Source organism: Pararge aegeria, chromosome 4, assembly GCF_905163445.1.
Source record: "Pararge aegeria chromosome 4, ilParAegt1.1, whole genome shotgun sequence".
In the NCBI taxonomy this organism is placed as follows: Eukaryota; Metazoa; Arthropoda; class Insecta; order Lepidoptera; family Nymphalidae; genus Pararge; species Pararge aegeria.
This window is the reverse complement of record NC_053183.1, coordinates 17,400,774-17,424,289: the sequence shown is the minus strand read 5'-3', so window position 1 is coordinate 17,424,289 and position 23,516 is coordinate 17,400,774. Positions and strand designations below refer to the sequence as shown.

The 23,516-nt window shown below is 34.8% G+C and overlaps 1 protein-coding gene across 1 annotated transcript in view; it reads left to right on the top strand.

Moving 5' to 3' along the window:
- The window catches only part of LOC120637675 (adenylyl cyclase 78C-like), a 137,553-nt gene that overhangs the window by 54,720 nt on the left and 59,317 nt on the right, over positions 1-23,516 (top strand). Inside the window, exon 3 of the mRNA XM_039909618.1 lies at positions 20,759-20,829. Within this exon, the coding sequence (XP_039765552.1) occupies positions 20,779-20,829 (51 nt within the window). The 5' untranslated portion in view covers positions 20,759-20,778. The remainder of the gene's footprint in view (positions 1-20,758; positions 20,830-23,516) is intronic.

Here is a 23,516-nt window from a genome sequence, read left to right as displayed (position 1 = left end):
ACTCAATAAATCATAATTAATATTAATTTTACCACTCATTTTTTAATTAAATTTTAGCCACCTATTATTTTATAATCTTAAAACATATGGTTTACCTATTTTATAATATATAATAAAACGTATAGATTTTATAGTAATTACTTGGACACGAGGAATGACAACTCACTGTGATACAGTTTTAACTAGTACAGGAGTTGGCGTAATTGGAACCTGGTCTTACAAACATTTTACACGTACATTCCTATATATTTGCCATTGCTAACCTCATTTATTATGTAAGCAGATATTAATGTTTGATTTAAAGAGTACTAATAAAACTGTGAAACCTGATAAAGGCACAAGCAACCAAATTTTATGTTTTAAGAAGTTTTGCTTATTATATAAATCTATAAATCTTAAATGCAATGTTATTTATATACTTAATATATACTCTTAATCTAGAACTCTGCGTACAAACTATTTTTGGCCTAAATAAAGTTTATTATTATTATAATATGATTATGTTACTGGCCCTTAATAAGAAACCATGCAAATCTTTTATGAAATTCATATAACCTAGTGATAACGACTGAGACACCGGGAGGTATCTTTGCATCGTTCGAGTCCATGTAGGACTGAGGTGCATCGATATCGAGGTGCAGTCGTATTTATATCAAAATACCCAGGCTTAGGTATCCTAAATACATAAAGTGCTGTCACATTTATGAGGCACATGTCTTTCGAAAAACAAAAACAAAAGCGGACGAAGTCGTGGGCAACAGCTAGTCTAAAATAATTGAATTGTTTCTTGAAAACTATCTATTAACTATTTGCAATACCTGGCAAATATGAATAAATAGTAATAAAAAGTTTAATTATTTACCCACTTTATATATTTACTGTAAACACTAGCCTAAAGTAAGTAGTATTTCTCCAAAATTCTATGCAAAAATAAAAATAAAATATCTAAACACTTTACAATGTACGTCTTGGGATATGAAATAAATAGCGATTATTTTATCAATAAAAGTAGCTGAGCCAAGCAACTTCGTCTGCGCCAAATCGGTTGTTACCGGTTTTTATTATGTTCGGTACCGATAGTAAAGATAGTGATGCAACTTCTTTCAATATATTTTAAATATTATATAATATCTATTCTTGGCCATAGAGCTTCTATCACCTACTACTTGAGACCTTAAATAACGAAAACATTGGCAATCGCAAATGACCGTCCCGAGGATCAGCTCCAGTTGGCATCTTACCTCTTATACTTTCAAATGGCTGTAAAGTAGCAGCACCATATTTTAGTCGATAGCGCTGGATAAGCAACGTTGACCCAAGTCACTTAAGAAAATTAATTTGGTATCCATCAGTGTCAACTCCTCGCACTATTAAAGTTTAGTAATCGTTAAAGGAAGGTTTAAAATCGCATTGTTAGTTGATTCATATGCTGAAAGTTAAGCAAGAAAGTTTCTTATATTTATTTATTTATTCAAAAGACACACCAGCAATTAATTGAACCTACATTCATAAACAAAAAATATGTGTTAGAATTACAAATTCTGTCTAGTGCCATAACAGTAATCAATTAAAGGTGTATACAGCATTATCGTTGTTATCTCCGGTCACAATTAAAAAAAAATTTAAAAACTTAAATAAGTAAAGATTATTAAAAATAGTAATAAAAATATGAATTTAGCTATAATTAAATTAATTCTTATGTTAATTTTTCAGTCCAAGCAGGAAACTCTTCATAAATGTGGCAACACTTGAAGTTCCTTTCAGAATCGTTAAGCTTTCAGTGAGGGATTTGCAGTTGGCCGCTAAGAAGTTCTCACCTCTATGTACCTCTAATCATATTCATCAGATGTATACAAAATTTAGGCAGAACTAAACTGATACTACAAACTGTCTAGTACAAAAACTAATGTTTATACCGCTTTGCATTAGACGGAGTTATCGTGTAATATCGTCAAATACTCCCACAGGAATCTTTGTGTTGAATTCCAGGATAATGCGTATCCAATGTAGATTCTTAGTATAAACTCAAATTATGCCGTTTTTTAATCCATGCAGTAGTTTAAGCGTGATGCGCTACCAAGATACAGACAGCAAACCGAGTAAAAATGAAAAAAAAAAATCATTTTTGGCTTCAGTAACAATTATATTAGTATATAAAGATAACAGTGTACTCCAAAAAAACAAATAAAAAATATCTGCAGTGTACCGAATATGACCCGTTACAGTTTTATTATAAGTATATAGATTTAAAAGTTCAATTTAAATCAAAGAAGTAAAAAAAAAACTAACTTATTTAAATTATTGCGGCAATTACTTGACGACAATATCGAAAATACGCCGGACGGGACACAGAACGGCAGAGGCATAACGCTTCTTCATTACGTGACGAGTTCCACTAGCTAACTCTTACTGCACCCTACGTTTAACCACTCCGTTCCAAAAATCAACACCTATCAATTATTTTCCTCACCCGGCACTAGGTCCACAGGTGATCCACAGGAAAAAAAAGGTGGTAGACTGATTAGAAATACATTTTTTATACAGGGAAACAGGATATTAAGGTAATATTTGTTAATGTTACGGTCACTGAGCAAACCGATTGATCTTGAATTTCATTTGCCCTTCAGATTGGGCCGCTCCTCAAAATTTGCCACCCCTCAGCCTCGGGTAAAGATAACTTTATCTGTCTAATTCTAATGTCTGGTTTCCTGTAAATTGAGATATTTGCAATGCCAAAATTTAACGTACACAGAATTACAAAATGTTATTAATCATTTTGTCACAAATTGTAAGAAATTTAAGCAATTGTTTTTATTTTTATATTAACAACAACGGCCAGAAGCCAATTACACTAAGTAAAAAAAAGAACAACATAAAAGAACGGGAAAAAAAACTTAGCAATTAACCAATATTATCTTTACATATTATACAATAAAGGCTACTGCCGCGTCTGTCTGTGTCTGGGCGCGAAAAATTGCAGAACTACCGGACGGATTTTCATACGGTTTTCACTAATGAACATAGAGACTCATGAGGAATAATCCCTTCAGCAATTTTTAATCGATTGAGTAACAAACATTCACACTTTCACATTTATAATATTAGTAGGAATATTAGTAGGTCAATTGCTTAAAACGCACATTGCTCCGAAAAGATAGAGGTGCGGTGCGTGGCGGAGTCTGAATTCGATCCCTTCGGAAAATAAGGCTGACGCGACATCCTAACCACTAGGCTATTAACGTTTAAATTGATATAGTGCTTCGAACTTACCTATAAGGTTCAATTATCAATTGACAACATTCCACATAAGCCCTAAAAATCAAGAAATTTTAATTACATATTAGCATCGTACCAAATTAAAACTTAAGTGCTACAAAAAGAGTCATCAGACTGGAATGTAATTGAGTTAAAGGCTACCGGAGTGGACGGGTCCCACTCATTTATTGCTCCCCGGGGTTGAATGATATCTTTATTGACGTACCACGGACATTAGACAGTGTGGTTGAGTGTTGTATAATGCGTTTTAAAAGTTAGTGACAATACATAGAAGTCTGCGTTCTCCTCACACTGTTGGAAAACCTCGTATGAAACGCACGTGCCGAAAACATGATTTCCGACCGCATTTTGCATTAAGACAATGTATTCAAACTTATTACTACATAAAGGTTACTTTACAACTGATAAATTACTTAATGACAAGATTGTTTGGAAGAAGGCTCACAAGATGGATAATATATATTTTAAAAAAATTACGACATTATACACAACTCCATCCAGCCCAAAGTAAGCGTAGCTTGTGTTATGGGTACTAGGATAATGAAATGAAATGTTTTCTGAATAATATATATAATTACTTATAATATACATATAAACACCCAGACAGTGAAATACTTTAATGTTTATCGCAAAAACATTTTTCCAAGTGTGGGAATCGAACCCACAGCCTTGGATTCAAAACGCAGGGTCACTGTCCTCTGCGCCACTCGGCCATCTATGGTAAAATGTTGATGTTACTAAATACTGAGTTTCTAGCCGACTTCGTCTAATATACAAAGATGATACAAAAGTGCTTTTAAATGAAATAAATCTGAATTTAAGTTCGATTTTTCTTCTTAATTGTTTTTATCACTGTCGCTTTAATGATATTATATTTTTAATTATATCAATTTTATAAGCAGTTGTTAAGGATTTACGGATTAAAGGGACTTCTTTAATGTTTTTCTCAGATTCGTTAAGATTTTAGTCTATAAAAGAGTAATATTTAGTTTTTGTAATATAATTAAAGAAACCGGCTTAGTTTGAGTCAGACTCCCGTAACTCCCTATATATTCACTTGTTATGCTGTTAAATTTATATTTTAGCCTATTTGTAAGCGGCCTATATTTATAATTGATTTTTCGGCTCTGGGTTCAAATATCTTTCTATCTAACCTTAACATAACTTTTGGGAGAATTTATAAGCATAGTATAAAATCATTACGCGTCCATTTCTTGTCAATGTTAATTTAAAGTTTTAAATAACGACCTACCTCAATCAAAAGACAACAACAAAAAAAATTAAAACATACGTATATTCTTAATTCAAATTCGAATTCGAACATAAATTTATAATTTGACGCGTGTTCTTAAGACATAGTCTGTATTCTGTTCGGAAGATGGCTTTTGATTCTTTGGCGGGAAATCATAAAACGAATATGTAGTTTTTTTTTGTTTAATCTATGCTAAGGTCAATGCACTCATAATGCGCTATTTTACAATGTTTCGAACATTAAAATATAGCATTGGACGTCGATCCAAATATAGTTATTGAGTGCATCATGCTTTATGAAACACAACGCTGCGCTGGACAGACGTCAAAACGGTGTTCAACTCTGTTTACTACGTTTATAGGAAAACTATAAAAATAGAACAATTGTGGACGCTATTTTTATGGGAGTCATAACGCTAGCACTAACGCTTTCTCAGCGTCACGTGTTGCGTCAGTGTTGTATTCTGGTAGGCACCATTGTCCATAATATATCACACAACCCGCGGTGAATAAGTCGGAACACAGAACAGTAACAAATGAGAAAATGATTTAGGCCGTAGTCCACCATGCTGGCCCAGGGCAGATTAGTGGACTTCACACGCCTTTAATAACGTTATTGTGATCTCTCATAGACGCAGGTTTATTCACGATATTTTCCTTTACCGTTGAAGCATTTGATATTATAATTGCTTAAAAAGCATATAACTTAGAAAAGTTAGAGGTGCGTGCTGGGATTCGAACCTTATCCCTCGAAAGTTAAGCCGAAGTCCTAACCACTAAGCTATTACCGCTTCTGCTCATTGACGTGAAATTAGCCTTTCACAAATCGCGCGATTCGTCGTATTACACACGGTAGCTAATAATAATAATAAATAAATGTACTGCGACAAAACACATAACCGTAACCGTAGCTTGTGTAATGGGTACTGAAATGTCTGATAAATCATTTTATGTAAAATATATACAAATACTTATAAAATAAAGATAAATACCCAGACACTCAAACATTTATGATCATCACAGAAACATTTTCAGTCGTGGGACTATCGCGTGCCTTGATCCTATTTTGTTTAATACAGCAATAACGTTTTGAATACAAAAATAAAACCTATGATCATCACCAGGGGTCAAATTTAATCAATGTAACTTGTAGCGTCACAGTCAGTAGAATGTAGGAATTCTAAAAATCCCTGTCAAGGCATTTAGAAGTCATAAGTTGAAATCAATAATCTCATATGAATCAATAATCATTACACCCCATTTAAGACCAGTCGTTTACATAGTCACAAATTGCGCTGCGTAATAAAAGGACAACCTAATAAAAACACTTTCGTATTTATAATATTAAATGGGCAAGGTGTTTAATGAGACATGCCAGGTGTATGAAACACGTGGAATAAAGTTTCAAGGCTACGCCGTCTCCAAAATACGTTAGCGACAGGAGAACAGCCACAATCGATCTATAGAAGACAGCAGAGCTATGCTTACTTTGGGGCTAAATGGCGTCGCGTGTATTGTTGTAGTATATTTATTTATTTATTTTATTTATTCCTTTTCTTACATAATATTTAAATGATTATTAAAAAAAATCCCTGAATAAGCCTTATGAGAAAAAAATCATTAATGTATTTTGTTTAAGTTACAGATTAAAAATATCAAATGAATGTGCGGGGGGCATTGGTATTTAATACATGGTACTCGTATGTTAGAAACTTGGATTGTCTTTGAACTTAGAACGTACATATTTTAGTTTACTACTGTAATATGTACGTTCGAATTTCAAATTCAATCCGGCCTAGCGAGAAGCGACTGAAGTGATAACAAATTAGATTATTGGCATGAACTTCGCAAGTTTTGCGGAGTGGTATCTCAAAACAATCAACGCAAGTGACCGTGCGTTCCCATTCACCTATGCTCGTGGGCTTTGTGGCCTGGATCAACCATTCAATAAATATTCATGATGGATTATAAACTTTATATAAGCTCTTTCTGTATAGCCAGACTCTTGGTTAGACACGGTATTATAAATATAAATACCAATACCATATTCTCATAACCAATACATACTAATATTATAAATGCGAGTGTGTTTGTTTGTTTGTGCTTACTTTACGCCCTACGAAACTAGTGGACTTGATTTTTGGCATAGGTTCAGTTAAAAGGGCAACCGCAGTAAACGCGAACGTGGGCAACGGCCAGTAATATTATAAATTCAAAAAATACAAATTCTAAATTCATTTATTTCAAGTAGGCCCAGTTTACAAGCAATTGCATGGCGTGTCACAACGTCGATGGCCTGGACGATGCTGGCACCCCGCCTTCTCAGACGTGTCATAAGTTGGATAATAATCTTCCGCCCATATGTAACCTTTCTATGTATATTTAGTTAGATGAATTTCTAAAGGAAATGTAGATACGAACTGTTTGTAAAATATTCAAAGAATTACATTTTAGTTGATGAATTTTACATAATGGGATTTTTTAAAAAAAAGGTTAAAGGACCTTTAAAAGGGATTTAACAAAATCCCGTAAATATCTTTCTAATTTACCACCTTTAACAACACTGTTAACTTTACAAATAATAATTTCTAATTGCTGGATACATTTCAAAGGGTTCGACTTGTGAAACTTAAAGTTAATTTATATTTAACGCTTACCTATTTTGTGGGGTTTCTCAACTCCTACCATATACATTCAATTCTATAAGTAAATATATTTCGATTTTCAATATGCCCATATATAACTCACCTATATGTAGCTACATGAATTTCTAAAGTAAAACAAGATACAAACTATGATTAATAATTTCGTAAAGAATTACATTATAGATTAATGGATTTTACATGTAGCTTTTATATTCAAAAGAGATTTAGGGTTCCAGTACGATGTGTCGTAAACATCGATTAGAGGTACGGGTTTAATATAACTACCATAACTCTGATAGGTGAGCCCTATCTGACTACCATCTTAGGCTGCGTCATCAAACACCCCGTGAGATCGAAGTCTAGGTCCTACTTGTAGTGGGATAAAAAAGTTACTGAAGCGGTATCTAGGTGGATTTTTAAAGGAATCGTGGATCCAAACTACGACTAGATTGATTCTTAAAGAATTGAATTTTAGCGTGCGTGAATGTGTGTTGTCTGCACGTGAAAAGTTTGATTAATATATTACACTTGTTTCACGCCCACCATAGATTTAAGCTTTTAGGGACTGGCTGGTGGTTTTAAGCTCTATATCTTTCTTTTCTTAATGAGAGTTTTTTTTAGATATAATTGATGAGCCAAGTGGTGGCCCACGTGATGGAAAGTGTAAAACCATGGCCTATAAACAGAACAACGCTTTCTACAAACAGTAGCGTGCATAGAGGGTATGCACAGGGTATGCAAATGATTTAAAATCAAGAAAATCTCCTGTACGAGTTATAAAAACAAAAGGGTAAACTTTTTATAACTGAATGAATGAATGAATGATTTATTTATTTCTCCACATTACTTATAAGTATGAGTACAATAAAATGTTGATTACGGGGTATTTTGTTACACATTTATAATGTGGGGACTGATTCTTGAACTAGGTAGAACCTGTATCTCAAGCCACCAGGCCCTTTGCCCAGGATAAAGTATACAACTCTTAGAATGCCTTAAGGTTTTTATGACTCTTACTAGAGATTTTTCTCATTTAGTATCATTTGTGCATACTCTGTTTGCACGCCACTGTACAAAGTCCTGCTCTGTGTTCACCAATCTAAGACGTAGGTATTTAGCCTCGTTTGCCCGTAATTACACGAGAACCCAGTGCAGCCACGCCCTTAGACAGTCACACACAGTGCTGCTGCTTAACGACATAAATAAGCATCAAGTAGTAGCAATTTCCCGAAAAAAGAATGGCAGTAGTAACGAGAGAAAGATGAGAAGAAAAAGAGATTAACGCTCAAAAAAGGTCGGCATGAAGAAATGTTTCGCAGTTCCGTGCAGACCTGTCAGATAAGAACGGGTTTATTTTAGACGAGTATGAGTGCTTTTAAATCAAGAGGGAATATGCATCTTCTAGGCAAGCACGCTCCACCTTAGGCTGCATCATCACTTACGATCAGATGTGATTGCAGTCAAGCGCTCGTAGCCATACAACAGTGTTACAGAATTAAGAAATAATATAAGGAACCAACCTGTAAAAATATTAAATCTAAAGAAGCATATTTATTTTTCCATACAAACGAATTCATTTTAAGTGTTTACTTATGAAAACCCCATTGAAGATAAAAGAACAACGCGCATAGTACCTCCACTACGCGACACGTACCTAATACAGTGACACGAGTCACATGATTTTAATTCTTTTAGTAAAACCCATGGCAGTGGTTTACTCAAAAACTATTAGGTTTACTTTTTTAAGGTTAAGTCTCAGAGATAGTACATAATGTATCTCTCAAGCCTGTGAAGTATGAGTTCGGTTTTCAATTACAGGTCGTATACATAAAACAAACAAGTCTTGATTCCCAGGAAGAGCTCTGTCACAAAAAGCTTTTCATTACTCAGAGGTGGTTACCAGCAGTGGGTCTTATAAAATGTATTCAGAGCTAAAAACAACGTAGTAAATAAGTGAAAAAGGAAAAAGGACTCTTATCTAAAACCTGTCAACAGATAGCAACAGTAACAAGGTTAACATGGTGGAAACATTTAGACGTTGCATGTCGACGTCCATTCCACTCGGCACCCTGTACAATGACAGGATTCACGTACAATGTATTTCCAGACGAAATAGAAAGGGAGGAATTTTACTTCATTACTTATTGTAATCTGTCAAAAAAATTAATTATAAATTTTCTACTACCTATTGAGAACTCCAAAAGGTTTCATAAATAAAACTGGCAGAGGCTAACACAGCTTTGTTATCTCATATTAAATCAAGACTTTTAGAGCGAGTTCACTAGAACAGGTTTTACTTAAATGGCATTAAAATAGGATCTAGATAACCGCTAGATCTTATTATAAGCATAATATCTCTCTCACCTCATCATTCCATACTTCAGAGAAAATTCAACTTCATCGCATACTTCAGGCATTCATATATTCCTTTAACGGCATAATAAAACAAAAAGTGTCAAGTAAGTCGGAATAATATCTGCCATTTCAGAGCTATTTTGGGATTGTTCCTCTTTGGGACAGTTCTAAAAAAAGCGATTCTAAATTTCACGGGAAATCAGAAATTTTTGGATTGATTGAAATGAAATTTCAGGTATAAAACCTTTTGACACTGGGCTTCTTCAAAATGGTTGAAAGACTAGATCTAAATCCAATATACAAAGGCGGTCTTATTGCTTAGGCAATCTCTACGAAATAACCCTTGATGATATAATTATTAGACGTGTTGTTATCTGCAGTGTTGCCATACGTCCCGTATATACTGGACTGTTACCATATTTGACCATCCCGTCCCGTATTACTTACATGCCCAGTTTTTGTACCGTATTTTGACAAAATACAACTTCAATTTTGACGAAAAAGAATAGGAGATAATAACGATAATTCTGTATACACCTATAATTGATTATTGTAATGGCACAAGACAGAATTTGTAATTCTAGCACATTTTTTTTTTTATGAATGTTGTTAAGATTAATTGCCGGTGTGTCTTATGAATATATAAATAAAACATTTATTTATTAAACAAATTAAAAAAACTTTGATTATTAACTTACTACGTATTTAGAATAATAATACTAATTACGTTGATTTCGGATAACATTCCATAATTTGTGATCGAAGTAAGATTATAAAAATATTTATAATAATTTGTTTTTTTTTTTTATTTTATACTTTTGATACGGTTGAGTACAGTTACATAAGCATTCTATTTTTATATTGAGTAGTTATCCGCATGTCGAGTTTTGGGAGTCGTCTCGAACGAACGTCCCGTTTGCTTCCTAGAGTCAAAGTCAAAGTCAAATATTTCTTTATTGAAATAGGCACTTTTTATGCGTACACTACATGTAAAATATGACATAGTGAGTTGATGGCGATAAATAAATTCGTCATCTTAAAACTACTAGGCCTATAGGTGGAACTTTTGATGCGTACATCACATGAGAATTACACGGTAGTGAGCTGATGGCGATAACCATATTCGTAAACTTAAAACATAAAGCTACGAGAGTTCCAAACGCGCCCTGGTCTAAGAAAAAGCCCACAACAAACTTAGCCGGTTGTTATTTTTTTCTTGTTATCACCATCTCACATTGTCATTAAAAACTATTAAAGAAGCAGAAGTTAGGTAGAAGTTATGGTAACCCTAGCTATCTGCAATGACGAGGTTGCTTGCAAAAAGGTCGAGGTACCGAATCAACTCACGTGCACACTACCCAACTAATGCAAGCGTGAAAGCACGGCACGTTTGAACCAACCCTGTCGCAAATAAAAGAGTTAATCCCTAGCGATAAGCCAAAGGGTCGACGCTCTCGTTTATATCACCCATAAAGCAAATAAAGGATATAACGATCGTGTTGTTCCGACGACAATAAAACGCGTTAATGCTGTCTGAATTAAATCATTCTTGATTAGGAGAAGCTTTCAGGGTTTCAGGGAGCAATTTGGGAATTTATAATTTCTGAATTTATTCTGGTCTGTTGGGTGATAACCCTATCGACAAAGACGTGCTGCCAATCGAGCGTTAAGGTACGATGAATGGATTTATATAACTGGTATGGTATTAATATAACTGCTATACCGTCTAACAGGTTAGACTGTTACCATTTCAGAAAACAACATTACTTACCACCAGGTTAGATTGCAGTCATGGTTTTTTTTTAATTTTATGCTAAATTGATCCCGCGGCTTTACCTTACCAATTCGATTTTCATACCACTTTCTCACCCCTATTTTACGCCCCTTGGCGATGAATTATCAAAAATCCTTTGCTAGCAAACGCCTACGCTTTTGTAACTTAATTCTAATATTTTGTACTAGTATCATGTAATAAACTCTCGTAATTCTTAGCCTAGGCTAGCATAGGCTAACTAATAAACCATCGGGGCAATATTCTATTAGTGTATCATATTTAACCTCAGTTTATGGGCAATAAAGCTTCCCAAGTCTGAGTAGCCGCGATAAAGGACCTAATGTGGACATAATCTTAATGAATTCCCGTCTCAGAGCATTCTCTACGAGCACGGCGATATTGCGTGCTCTCACTTATAAACATCTGAAGAGGATAAGGGCTCTTACACAATACTTGACTACTTTGGAGACGTTGCTTTACTACGTAGGGGTTCGAAAGTTGGCCTATTTGTACCTAAAATAAGTGAAGAATAAAATCGGTAGATTAAATGAAAATTTGAAATCTTTAATACTTTTGTGCAATTCCAAATTTAGTATGAAGACTTCATATTTTAAAAAAATCTTGAAATTTCATTTTCATCAAGATTTTTTTTCCCACTTTATAAAAACAATTAACTATATTTTATCGAGTCTACCGGTGATCCTAGAGCGGGCAGTTACCTTGGCCAACGAATTAGTTTAGCCATCCAAAGGGGCAATGCTGCCAGCATCTTAGGAACTGTAACTCGCTGCGGTGGTTCCGAGGTCGTTTTAGATTTTATTTAGTTTTAAATAGTTTATTTTAGGTAAAATTTATAAAACAATTATTTTACTAATCAATAATTGAAAATAAAAATAAAACATTAATAATTTCATTTATTAATAACTAACTTATGAATATTAAAAATCTGAGAATACATTAACTATATATCCAATCGTATTAATCAGATCCCGACATAGATTATACTAAACAGCCCAGTGGACTGTGGACTTCAACTCCACTTACGAGGGAGCGAGTTCAAGTTCCGGCAATAACTTCTAACATGTCTAAGTTATGTGCGTTTTAAGCAATTAAAATATCGCATGCCTCAACGGTGAAGGAAAACCATCGTGAGTAAACCACAAAATTTTCAAAGGTTTCACACCTTTGAAAATTTTGTCCACCAACCCGCACTGGGCCAGCGTGGTGTACTACGGCCTAACCCCTTCTCATTGTGGGAGGGAACGTACACTGTAGTTGGCCCGGTAATGGCGCGTTGGTATGATGATGATGGTGATGAGTTATTGACGGTCCAAGCAGATGGTCCATTTGATGGCAATTCGAAAACTATCGCCTGTAAACAGGGCAACACCTAGCAGGGCAATTAAAACGTCATGGGTAAAGCCTGCCTTTGTCCATCAACCTGAGACGTAGATGTTAAATTCCATGAGCCACACCGGCATCAACGACCTTCATACCAGAAGACAGCATTACGATGTACAATGTTGCTTTGCGTCATAAATATAATATATTTTATTTATAACAATATAGTATTTGTAAGACAACATATCTATATATATAAAAGAGAGAGTGTGTGGGTATATTCCGTATAGGCTCCGAAACAGCTGAAACGATCAATGAAACTTTCAGGGAATCTCCGGATTGACCTGGCGAGTAATCCTGTGAAGTTTTGTGACGATCGGAGCACTCCTATTTTTGAACTGTCAAACTGTCAAATACAGCTTTTATTTACTATGATATTCTATTGATGGGAGTACATGGGTGTAGATAATGATCTTCACCCGCTCAAGAAGAGATTAGAAGAGAATGAATACGGAGAGTAATAAATGATTTAATATATTATGAGACTTAAATTATAAATTTAATGATGTAAGTTTATTGTTTAAATAAAATAAAGCAAAATATAGCCCGGCGAAGCGGGCTGCGTACGCATATAAACAGACGACTTACAAGAAATGGTCATAAATTAGTGACATCTGCATATCGTCTGCGAAAAGTGCAGGGGTCATTTGTGGGATTGAGTATACGCTTTTATGACATGATTCCTGATGAATTTTGGACCTACCAATCCATAAGTTAAAAGAATGTGTTAAAACACATTTATTACAGCGAGGTTACTATACAATTGGTTACTTTCATCTCTCACAAGATAGAAAAATGAATTTTTAAATGTAAAATGTAAATTGTTGATATTGGAAAAGAACAACTGCTGAGTTTCTTGCCGGCTTCTTCTCGGTAGAATCTGCCTTCCGAACCGGTGGTAGATTCACTACACACCGACAGACTTGACGTTTCAATAGTGCTTATAACCTACTTGAAATAAATATATTTTGAATTTTGAGATAAGCATGGCGGTAATATTTCGCTGGTGATCCTTTTCTTCAAGTGATTTTTAATTACCTTAAAAACGCACACAAATTGGAATCGTAAGAGCCGGGTGCTGGGATTCGAACTCGGACTCTCCAAAAGCCAACCACTGGGGTATCACCGCTTCAATATAACCGCTATTTAATAACATCTATTATAATATTATTCTTATGCAAATTAAGTCTATTTTGCAATGAAGAGAATGCCTATACTTGATGTTTCTCTGTTCGCTAAGTTATCTCGCCGCAAATGCAGAGGATCGGTCACATAGCATTCGTTCATTTGTAATTGTAATACAAACGATCCTTCGTGGTTGATCAAATTTGCATAACTTAACAAAAAAAAAAAAACAAAATTCATTTATTTCAAGTAGGCCTAATTAATAAGCACTTATGAAACGTCAAGTCTGTTTGTAGTGACTCTACCACCGGTTCGGAAGGCAGATTCCACTGAGAAGAGCCGGCAAGAAACTCAGCAGATTGCTCTTTTCCAACATCATTTTAAAGTTTGACAATCTTTAGAATTTTTCTGTTTTGTGAGAGGCGAGAGCGGAGTGGCCTGCTCCCAAGCAGCCTTGTCGTTTAAGCTTTACTACTACATCAAAGCACCCATATTCAAAATCGCGCACTGCTCTATAACGTTAAAATATTCTTGACACAATATGTATCGCATCTTCTTGTGTACGAGCCCTAAGGTAGCAAGACTTAATTTATCCTATGTACATACACTTCTTCAGTATTAACGTCCTGTCCATTTCATTTTTTCTCTTTTATGAATCGAGTTGGCGATGGCGCTTGGCTGCGATCTTAGTTATCACCAAGTGAATCTTTGTACCTATAAATTGCTTTGTATCATAAATAAATAAATAAATATGCTACGACAATACACACATCGCCATCTAGTCCCAAAGTAAGCGTAGCTTGTGTTATGGGTACAAAGATAACTAATGAATATTTTTTATGAATAACTAGCGTACCCAGCCCGCTTCGCCGGGCTAGATTTTGCTTTATTTTATTTAAACAATAAACTTACATCATTACATTTTTAATATATTAAGTCTCATAATATATTAAATCATTTATTTATCTCCATATTCATTCTCTCGTATTCTCTTCTCGAGCGGGTGAAGATCATTATCTATACCCATGTACACCCAACAATAGAATATCATCATAGTAAATAAAAGCTGTATTTGACAGTTTGACAGTTCAAAAATAGGAGTGCTCCGATCGTCACCAAATTTTACAGGATTACTTGCCAGGTCAATTTGGAGATTCCCTTAAAGTTTCATTGAAATCGGTGCAGCCGTTTCGGAGCCTACACGGAATATATCCACACACTTTGTTAGATATACATAAATACTTATAATATATACATAAACACCCAGACACTGAAAAACATTCATGTTCATCACTCAAATATTGTCCAGTTGTGGGAATCAAACCCACGGCCTTGGACTCAGAAAGCAGGGCGCTACCCAGTGCGCCAATCGGCCGTCGTGCGCCAACTATCAATTGCTTATAACAGTCCACTGATAGACTAAAGAACTCTCACTATGGGAGGGCTTGCATAATCACCACGCTAGGCAGACGGGTTGGTGATCGCATTAAATGGTTGTAGTAGCACAGAGCTCGCTTTTGCCCGATCTTAGTGTCAACTGTATCTTCTGACTGCCGTCACCACCAGTGGCGTGCACACAGGGTATGCACAGGGTGCGCAGATTTTATTAAGTAGAGGAAATTCACAGTACGAGTCATAAAAACTTAAGGTTAGGCTATTTATATCTCGTACAATACCTACCCTTAAGTTTTTAATAAATCTGTGCTGCAGGTTTTCTCCATTTTATATCATCTGCATACCCTGTATGCACGCCCCTGGTGACCACACCACAAATTATTTCAAGTTTGCTTGCTCTATAAGCACTCTTAGAACGTCAAGTCTGTCTGTAGCGACTCTACCGCCGGTTCGCAAGTCAGACTCTACCGATAAGAAGCCGGCAAGAAACTCAGTAAATCTTTTGCACTAACTATTAAGAATTTCACGTTTATTCTTCCTTGTCATTATTAATTCATCAAGAAAGTATAGTCACCTCACTATAATAAATGTGTTAGCAATACATTGTTTAAACTAATGTATTAGTAGAACCAAAATCAGCTTAGGAATCTTATTATAAGAGCCAATAATTTTTAGGTTTTTTTGTCATTAATTTATTACTGCTTGCCAATTAGTGAATAGTCTTTGACCACCACAGTTCCTTGAGACGCGCAACCTAAAGTCCTAACATTTATAACACTAACTTTCAGGTACACAAAATTGACATTTTATTCGTAGGCATATAATAACAGAACCGAATTTTATATGTATGCCATAGTGCCCGTACATTTATCGGGGTAAAAGTATCTATCGATGGCTTTTTTGGGCTGAAGAGTAGCATATACTCTTTAGCCCAAAAAACAGATTTAATTGAGAAAAACATTAAATAAATCTCCATGTAAAATTCACTTGAAGTCACGTTGCGCGATTACTGGGTAAATAAGGACAATGCAATAAAAGCACTAGAGCATTTATAAATTAAGTTGGCGTAGAGATGTGTTAAAACTGCAAGACATAGATTTACTCAAACACAGGCTACAAAAATCTTCCGTAATTCTTCAACCATTCCGCAATCAAGTTAATGTAGTTTAACAAAACTTTTTACAAGTTTCTTGTGTTATAACGAAATCAGTCACATTTAAGCGATGTTCATTAATAGCGACACTCACAGCAAAAGTTAACTTCGTTTGTGTCAAATGTATGCGTAAACTTATAATCAAACATGAATATGCTAACGAGACGTGAGCTTCGGCTCTGCGTGTTGGGTCGTCGAGAAAAGTCAACGTTGATTGCTCTGAGATACACACAGCTTTACCAGGGATCCATAGTGTGTACTAAGCTAATTGCAGTGAAGGGTTTACATTGGTCGATATTGTCGATTTTGTATTGCTTTAACTGTGTTAAATTTTTCGTATTGTGATTGTTCTGAGTACCATTTGTATGCTTTACTAAATCCACCTGCAGTCTGATAAGACCAATAGTTCATGAATAAGATTGCATTGCGTTCCTAAATACATTATTAATATATTGAATCTGATTTAAACTCACACTAAACTGACCAGGGAATTATTAACATATCCCACACAATGTCACTTAAAACTTAATATCTTGCTAACTTTTATTTTTGTGGAACTTTGACAAAACAGAAAAGCCATTTGTAATTTTATTAGTTCTTCTTTCTTTTTTGAAAATGGCGTTTGAAAGCTCTTATTCACTTACACGTAATAGGAATTGTAAAATGTATTTGGCGGTAAAAGCTTTTTATAAGTTTCTTGTTTATAGTTAAGTTATAGTTTTATAAACTACTATAAACAAGAAACAAGAAGTAGATAATAAATATATTTTCGGTCAAACTATTTTAAGAAGTGTTAATTGTACAACAGTACATAGTTTTAATTAAACGTTATTTTATTTTTTATTTTTCATAGTAATTATTGACGGACCAAGTGAATTATAAACAGAGAAACACTGAGCCGTAGTTATTAAGCCCTCATGTGTCTGTGGTTATACTGGCAACGACGCCCTTTAGACTGGAAAACAGCATTGCTGGAACACATACACAGCATGTGGTGGCAGAAATAAACCTGACGGAAGTACTTCCCTGTAAGAGGTCTGTCACAAAAAGCTCTATTATTACTATTCTACTATTGTTTTATAATTTGTATAGTATATCGATAATGCAGTCGTTTATATAATGGGGCTGGCTGAAATTATTATGCAGCTATACTGAGCCAGCTCCTTTGTCACACATTTTTTTAAATTATTCTTTATAAATTTATGACAAAAGTAACATTTTACACAAAAAAAATCGTCTTTGTCTTTAACAAAGACGATTTTTCTTTCTTTTATTTTGGACATGAACATTGGGTTGTTAATCAAATATAATTAGTAATTAAATAATAATTATAAGGGTATTTGTAAAAATCCTATTCAATTTAATACAATATTCAGCATAAATTAATTTGTAGTTATCGGAAGTTTATTTATTCACCCACTTTATAAAATAACTGTAACAGTATATCGGTATACCGATATACCGGAGTGTGCTCAGCATGGCTTGCATACGCGGGAGACAAATATCACCCCGGGGAAAGGATAAACATTTTTTTTGTTTTTTTTTTCTCACCAGTGGAAACAAAAAATATATTTTACACATATATTATCTAAATAATATATGTGTAAAAATAAACGGGGATAAACTTCTCCCATTCCTTGTTTCCTTGTTTTAGCAGGTGGACACGTAGCCCAGCAGGGATTGTTTCCTATGGTTTCCTACACACCCTTTTAACATCGATTCACGAAGCATTATAAGAATTTTATAATTTTTATTAGTCTTTTTACCTACACTTGAAGAGATTAACAATTTTATAAATTGAAAATGCATATAAAAATTTTCGGAACCGACAGGATGTGAACCTGCGACTCTCTGGCAATCGCGGCCTGAGCGCTTTTTCCAATTAAGCTACGGATCTCCTACCATCGATGCCAAAATTAGTATATGCCTTTTACATAAGTCTTATAGCAACTGTAGCGTCATCTAGTAGGAAACGTTGCGTCGATTTACATTTTCAAAGGTCCATATTACAATGAGACACGTTTGAAACAAGAGATGACATATTGCTTTTTTATAATTTTTATATGCATTTTAAATATATACCCTGATTATAACAATATACGTAGTTGATATTCTATCTAACTGGTAATTAGCATGTACCAATAAGCTTTGCTTACTCGTTTCAAGAATGCACCGAAATATTCTGGTTTCTCTGTCTAGATTCCGCTTTCCCTATCAGCTATGTGACCTTCAAATCAATAGTGAATAGGCATCTTTATCATAGTATATTAATTAAATGTTTTTTCCAACTTTCAAGTCCATAGTTTCGACTGAGAAATTGCCAGAGAGGTAACAACATCTCACTGCTACACTTCATTACACTTCAACAGATAAAATGCTTTGAGGGGATCGCGGTTTTTCACTTAAGCACGTTTCATCAAAGGTACTCTATGAATCTTTTGGTAAGCCGCTTTATGAGAGCTATTCAATCACAAAGGATATTTAATTTTAAATTATTAAAAGTCTATTACTATCAGCCTCTTTATGCATTAAGTACTATTTAGGATTTATTTGGCAATTACAAGAAATTAAAAAGTACATTATAATAAGTACATAAAATAAATATCAATCTCAACCTACTTCTGTTCTAAATCTTATTGTAATTCCACTTGACTGAGGAGGTCAGAGATGAATAGATAATAAATAAATAAACTACGAAAATACACACATCGTCATCTAGCACCAAACTAAGCGTAGTTTGTGTTATGGGTACTACGATGACTGATGAATATTTAAATCTTATATGTTAAAACGAGCAATTCTTGTATATATAATTGAAACCTCGGAATCGGCTCCAACGATTTTCATGAAATTTAGTATACAGGGGCGATAAATCGATCTAGCTAGGCTGCATTTTTAGAAAATGACATTTTATTCGTGTTTTCCGGTAATAACCGATTTGGTGTAGACGAAGTTGCACGGGTCAGCTAGTGAATATATAATATACATAAATACTTATAATATACATATAAACATATAAACGTGTCTGGGACACTGAAAAACATTCATGTTCATCACACAAACATTTTCCAGTCGTGGGAATCGGACCCACGTCTTGGGCTCAGATAGCAGGGTCGCTGCCAACTGCGCCAATCGGATACATTAATAAGCTGGTGATTTTGGGTCTTAATTGGTTGAGCCAACCTAAGTATTACAAACGATGTTAAGGCCATAATCCACCAGACCAAAAGCGGAGTGTTAGACTGCAAACGCCTTTAAAAACATTCTGGGAAACTCCTAAGGCTTGCTGGTTACCTCACGATGTTTTGACCGTTAAAGCTAGTGATATTTAGTTTCTCAAAGTAAAAACGCACATAACTTCACAAAGTTGTAAAATTGTATACGCTGTTTTCTTTCTGTTTTATGTACATTTTGCGTTGCATAGTAAAAGTATGTTCATTCATTCATTTAAAACTTAGCGACGAGCTTCAGAAGAAAAGTAAACTTGTAGTTTATTTAGGTGAGCGTGCGAGCAGAGTTTATAGCGGTTTTTCCAATCCCGTGGAAATAGTTGGTTTTCCTTTGATAAAAAGTAGCCTCTGTTACTCTCCGTCCTTTAAAATAACTCAAAAATATTGTAAAAATAAAAATAAATTCAAAAATTAAGTTGATTTGGTCACAAACACAGTTTCGCACTTATCATATAAGTTAGGATGTGAGCTCACCCTTATGCTAATGGACGTGTCGTATGGAACTCTACATGGTAATAATCGTATAACTTTGTTTCTTGTTTGTTAATTAGTCACATAGTTTAGCTACGTGACACTAACATAAACTTACCACGTTATTGTTCGGCACGGAAACCTACGGAGAATCTGCTATATCAATATTTTTCGACATTTTTAACTACCATTGTCATATTTCAGCCAATTTTAACGGCCGATTGGCGCAGTGGGCAGCGACCCTGTTTCTGAGTCCCAAGGCTGTGGGTTCGATTCCCACAACAGGAAAATGTTTGTGTGATGAACACGAATGTTTTTCAGTGTCTGGGTGTTTTATAAGATAGATAAGTATTTATGTATATTATTAGTAAAATTATTCGTTAGTTGTCTTAGTACTCATAACACAAGCTACGCTTATTTTGGGGACTAGATGGCGATGTGTGTATTGTCGTAGTATATATATTTATTTAATTATTTTAATTTAGAGAAAACGTTGATGAATTGTTCACTAAAACCTTGCTCATGAATAACTCCGTCAATTAATAAATAAATAACTACTACGACAATGCACACATATAAATGATAAACAACTTGGAAATTATTTGTTTTAACTACCAGTGCCAGTTGGTGATGAATAAGTTAAACTGCCATAGGTATTTATTCAGGTTGTTTATTGTTACAGGGTATAACTTGACGAAGAACATGGCGGACGCTCGGGTTAGAAGCGGTGATGGAAGCTCCGGGCCTGACGGAGTAAGTTAACCATGTTGATGTCATGTTTAATGCAGAGTAGGCCTTAGTGTATTTTAAAATAATATTGAATGTAGTATATCCGTAGCAAGACTTAGAATAAAAGTTTGGCTTTTATTCGAATACAAGCTGTACGCTACGCTAAATTGCGTGGTCTTTGCCGGTGAATTGAACAAAGTGTGATCCAACTTCTTATTCCTGTCTGTTCCTCTTAGAAAACCGCAGGGGGACAGACCGGAAAAAAATAGTTTGATCTGTCCCCTCTTCGCGTCGGGCGCACTTTTTTTTCCTATTTGTCCCCCTGAGGGGACAGGGCAGGGAGACAGATAGGAATAATTCTCCCACCAGATTAAAGTTTTTCTGTGGTTAATATAAGTTGATCAAGTCCTACATACAATATTTTTAACATGAAATGCATTACATAAAAATGTTAACTATTTTTTATAATATTAATTAATTTCAAATGAACTATATAAAACAATGTGTAAATACAATATATTTATATATATTCATTAATATATATACACAAATAAATTCATAGTTAACACGTGAGTGAGAGTAACAGATCGACCTAACGTGCTCTATGAGGCACGTGGTACTCGTATATGTCAGTATCCTGACTCCAGGTCGGTTATGAGAATTATACCTACCAATTGATTTATAAAAAACGCAAATGTCCCCGCAGATAAGAAAATAAAACATTTCTTATGTTCTCTATATCTAAGTATAAATACTCGTATAACAAATCCTATAGTCATGTCAAAGACGTCCTTTATCTTTTCTCGTTGTGACGGAAATTAAATAAAAATTTAAAACCAGCTCAAACAATCGTACAGAATTCTCCACGGTAGCAATTGTTTGTGGACGCTAAGTGTGGGGAGGTGCAGGGTGGGTCGCACTGGGTTTAGGGTGCAGCTCCTTCACCTAGATCAGTCTGTTACTGCCACGGTTAATAGGTTAAGGACTGCCCCATTTATTTAAAGGCGATACAAAATACTTTGCTTAACTCTACTATAGGATACTCCGTACTTCAGTTAAAGCAGAATTATTATATAACCAACTGGTCCTATTAGTATTAAGAACTACGTAATCGATAAAAAAGCTTGGGTGTGAACTATCCTGGCTCTAGCCAGGTTGCTCGTCTAATAATTTTAAATGACAATGTGAGATGGTGATAACAAAAAAAAACACCCGGCTTAGTTCGTTGTGGGCTTCTTCTTAGACCAGGACGCGTTTGGAAATCCGTAGCTTTAGTTTTAAGTTTACAAATATGGTTATCGCCATCAGCTCACTACCGTGTAGTTCTCATGAGTTCGCAATTCGCATCAAAAGTTCCACCTATGGGCCTACTTGAACAGAGACATTTTTGACTTTGACTTTGACTTTGGGCATATTTCCTTTTTTTTATAATAATAACTACTCAGTAATTGACAGACCGACCAGATGGGTAAGTGGCAAAACATCGCCTATAAACAAATCCAAAGAATACGTCGTACAAAGTGCCGCTCTGACGTGTCCACCATGGACACGTCACGTCACGTCACGTGGGAGATAATTGTCTCCTCGGGGAAAGCCGTGCTACCATGGGCAGGAGACAATTATCTCCCCGGGTAAAGGATAAAAATTTACCTTCTCCGACAGCTGTATCAATTCTCAGAGCACTGGCGCACAAGTGGAAATAATATCCAAATAATATATGTGTATTAATAAACGTGGGTAAACTTCTCCTATTCCATGTTCCAGTGATTGGCGCAGTTTGCAGCGACCCTGCTTTCTGAGTCCAAGGCCGTGGGTTCGATTCCCACAACTGGAAAATGTTTGTGTGATGAGCATGAATGTTTTTCAGTGTCTGGGTGTTTATATATATATTTTAAAGTATTTATGTATATTATTCATAAAAATATTCATCAGTCATCTTAGTACCCATAACACAAGCTACGCTTACTTTGGGGCTAGGTGGCGATATGTGTATTGTCGTAGTATATTTATTTATTTATTTATTTATTTATTTATAGTGATTTAGCAGGTGGATACGTTAATTGTATCCCTTGTATTATATCCCAGGGGATATAATCGAGGGATAAAGTGTTTATCTCCCGCCCGTGCTAGCCACTGCTAGTTTCAGGAAAACAGCAATGTCGCTTAGCGGCATAAGCATCGCGTGAGTACTTCCCCGTACGAGCTCTATGAGATTAAGCTACTACTACTGTAAAAGTAATTCTGTTGCACAAAAAGATCTTACCTAAACTAAATTAAGATCCAAAAATAATGCTAGCTATGCTATAATCTTTTTTCACAAATAACACAATGAATGAATGAATGAATGAATGAATCTACTTATGTACATACTGTACATCATAGAAAAAAAAGTAGTTACAGAGATATAAATACAAAGCAAGAGAGTACAATTTGGTGGCACAATGTAAAGGATAGCACAATATTATATGTTTCAATTTTGAAATTTGTACTAATATAATAGAAAAGAAAGATGTTGTATTTCTAAACGAAATAAAATAAAATAAAGAGGGAATTTTTATAAATTCTTTCATGATTAAGTGTGAAAGTGCATTATAGACGTATATAAATAATAACCTTATAACTAACTTACTATGATACATTTTTTCTATGTGGTTTGGAAGTAGTAAAAGTATATTGATTTATTCGTATCCGACATAAGATATTAATGTTTC